We start from the raw sequence: 1,669 nt of genomic DNA on the forward strand, positions 1-1,669 counted from the left end.
GGGAATCACAGATAAATAGATCTAAATGCTATTCATTTATATCAAATGTAGGTAGTATATACATATTTCTAAACCTGGTACATAGAAGAACACATTAAATTATAAAACAATGTTACCTGATATTCTTGAAAACAAATTCAACATTAGGGTTTCATGGCTAGTGTTCCATATATTCAAGTTTGCCCTATGTTACCTGGGAATATATTATTTAATACAACTAAACAAATTATTCCATATATTTTTCTGTTATCCAGTTCCCTTTGTTATACATATTCTAAACAATTTGAGAAGCAGTGTACTCATATACCTCAACTTTCTCATTGTCTGGTAGATCCCTTCACGTCAGGGCTCTTTCTGAGCACTCTACGCAAGGCACCCTTCACTTCCTTGTTCCTCAAAGTATAGATCAGTGGGTTAAGAACAGGAGTGACCACACTGTACATGACAGCAATGATGCGGTCCTGGTCCCTGGAGCTCCCTGAGGTAGAGTGAATGTAGGTGAAAATAACAGGAGCAAAGAAAAGAACCACCACCATGAAGTGGGAGGCGCAAGTGGACAGTGCTCTGTGAAGCATGCTGCAGGAAGGGGTCTTGAGGAAGAGAGAGGTGATAATGTAGGAATAGGAGAGGAGTGTCAGAAAGAAGGGGCCTGTGGCGATGGTTCCCGTGACAGTATTGAGCAGCCTCTGGTTGAGCTCAGTGTTCCCACAGGCCAACTCCAGCAATGGCTTAACATCACAGAAGAAGTGATGAATGTGGTTGGAACCACAGAAGTTCAAGCGAGAGGTCATTATGGAGTGCAGCAGGGCATGGAGAAATCCAATGACCCAGATGGTGATAGCCATCTGGATACAAAGCTGGGGATTCATGATGATGGTGTAATGAAGTGGTCTGCAGATAGCCACAAAGCGGTCAAATGCCATCACCGCCAGCAACAGGGACTCTGTGCTACCCAGGAAGTGGAAGAAATGAAGTTGGCTTATGCATCCCATGAAAGATATTGCTTTGTGTGTGGAGAGGAAGTTCTCCAGCATCTTTGGCAGTGTCACCGTGGAGTAGCAGATATCTAGACATGACAGGTTTCCCAGGAAGAAATACATAGGTGAGTGGAGTCTAGGATCAGAGAGGACAATCATCAGGATGGCTCCATTTCCAGCCACATTCACAAGGTAGATGGTGAGGAAAACAGCAAAAAGGAAAGGCTGTGGGTCTTGTATGTCTGTTAATCCCAGGAGAAGAAATTCAGTGACTGAGGTTTGATTCAACATCACTTAAAAGAAAAGAAAAAGTGATTTCTGGAACATGATTCCTAAAGAGAGTCAGTCTTAACTGAGGATTTTCTTGCCAAGATAAAAAATTTTGAGGGAGAATGTGGTAGTTTTACATAAAACCCTGCCTTAGATCTTGTGTAGTTTTTGGATGTTTAGGTTACATGTGCTGTGGATAAGTCATTTTTTAAAAATTGAACTTTTCATTAATATTTTTCTTTCTCTTAGGGATTTATAGCAGGTTTTCAGCCTACCATCTTCTCTGCCTATGAACATCTACATTCTAAAACAACTTTCTTTTCATTTCCTAAGTCAGCAGCATGAGGTGGTATTTTCTTAAGTATTACACCACCTTCTGGTCTCCTTAGTGAGTGGGAAACCACCTGAAGAATTTTACTTAA

General features: G+C 41.1%; 1 protein-coding gene across 1 annotated transcript; it reads right to left on the reverse strand.

The window, feature by feature from the left end:
* Positions 1–317: 317 nt before the first annotated feature.
* LOC306666975 (olfactory receptor 12D2-like) lies at positions 318–1,268 on the reverse strand (the record flags this gene model as incomplete). Its single annotated transcript, XM_079149227.1, has 1 exon — positions 318–1,268. One exon carries the CDS (start codon positions 1,266–1,268, stop codon positions 318–320), a length of 951 nt encoding a protein of 316 aa, XP_079005353.1.
* Between the last annotated feature and the right edge of the window lie 401 nt (positions 1,269–1,669).

This window comes from Sciurus vulgaris (assembly GCF_902686455.1).
Source record: "Sciurus vulgaris genome assembly, chromosome: 7".
In the NCBI taxonomy this organism is placed as follows: domain Eukaryota; kingdom Metazoa; phylum Chordata; class Mammalia; order Rodentia; family Sciuridae; genus Sciurus; species Sciurus vulgaris.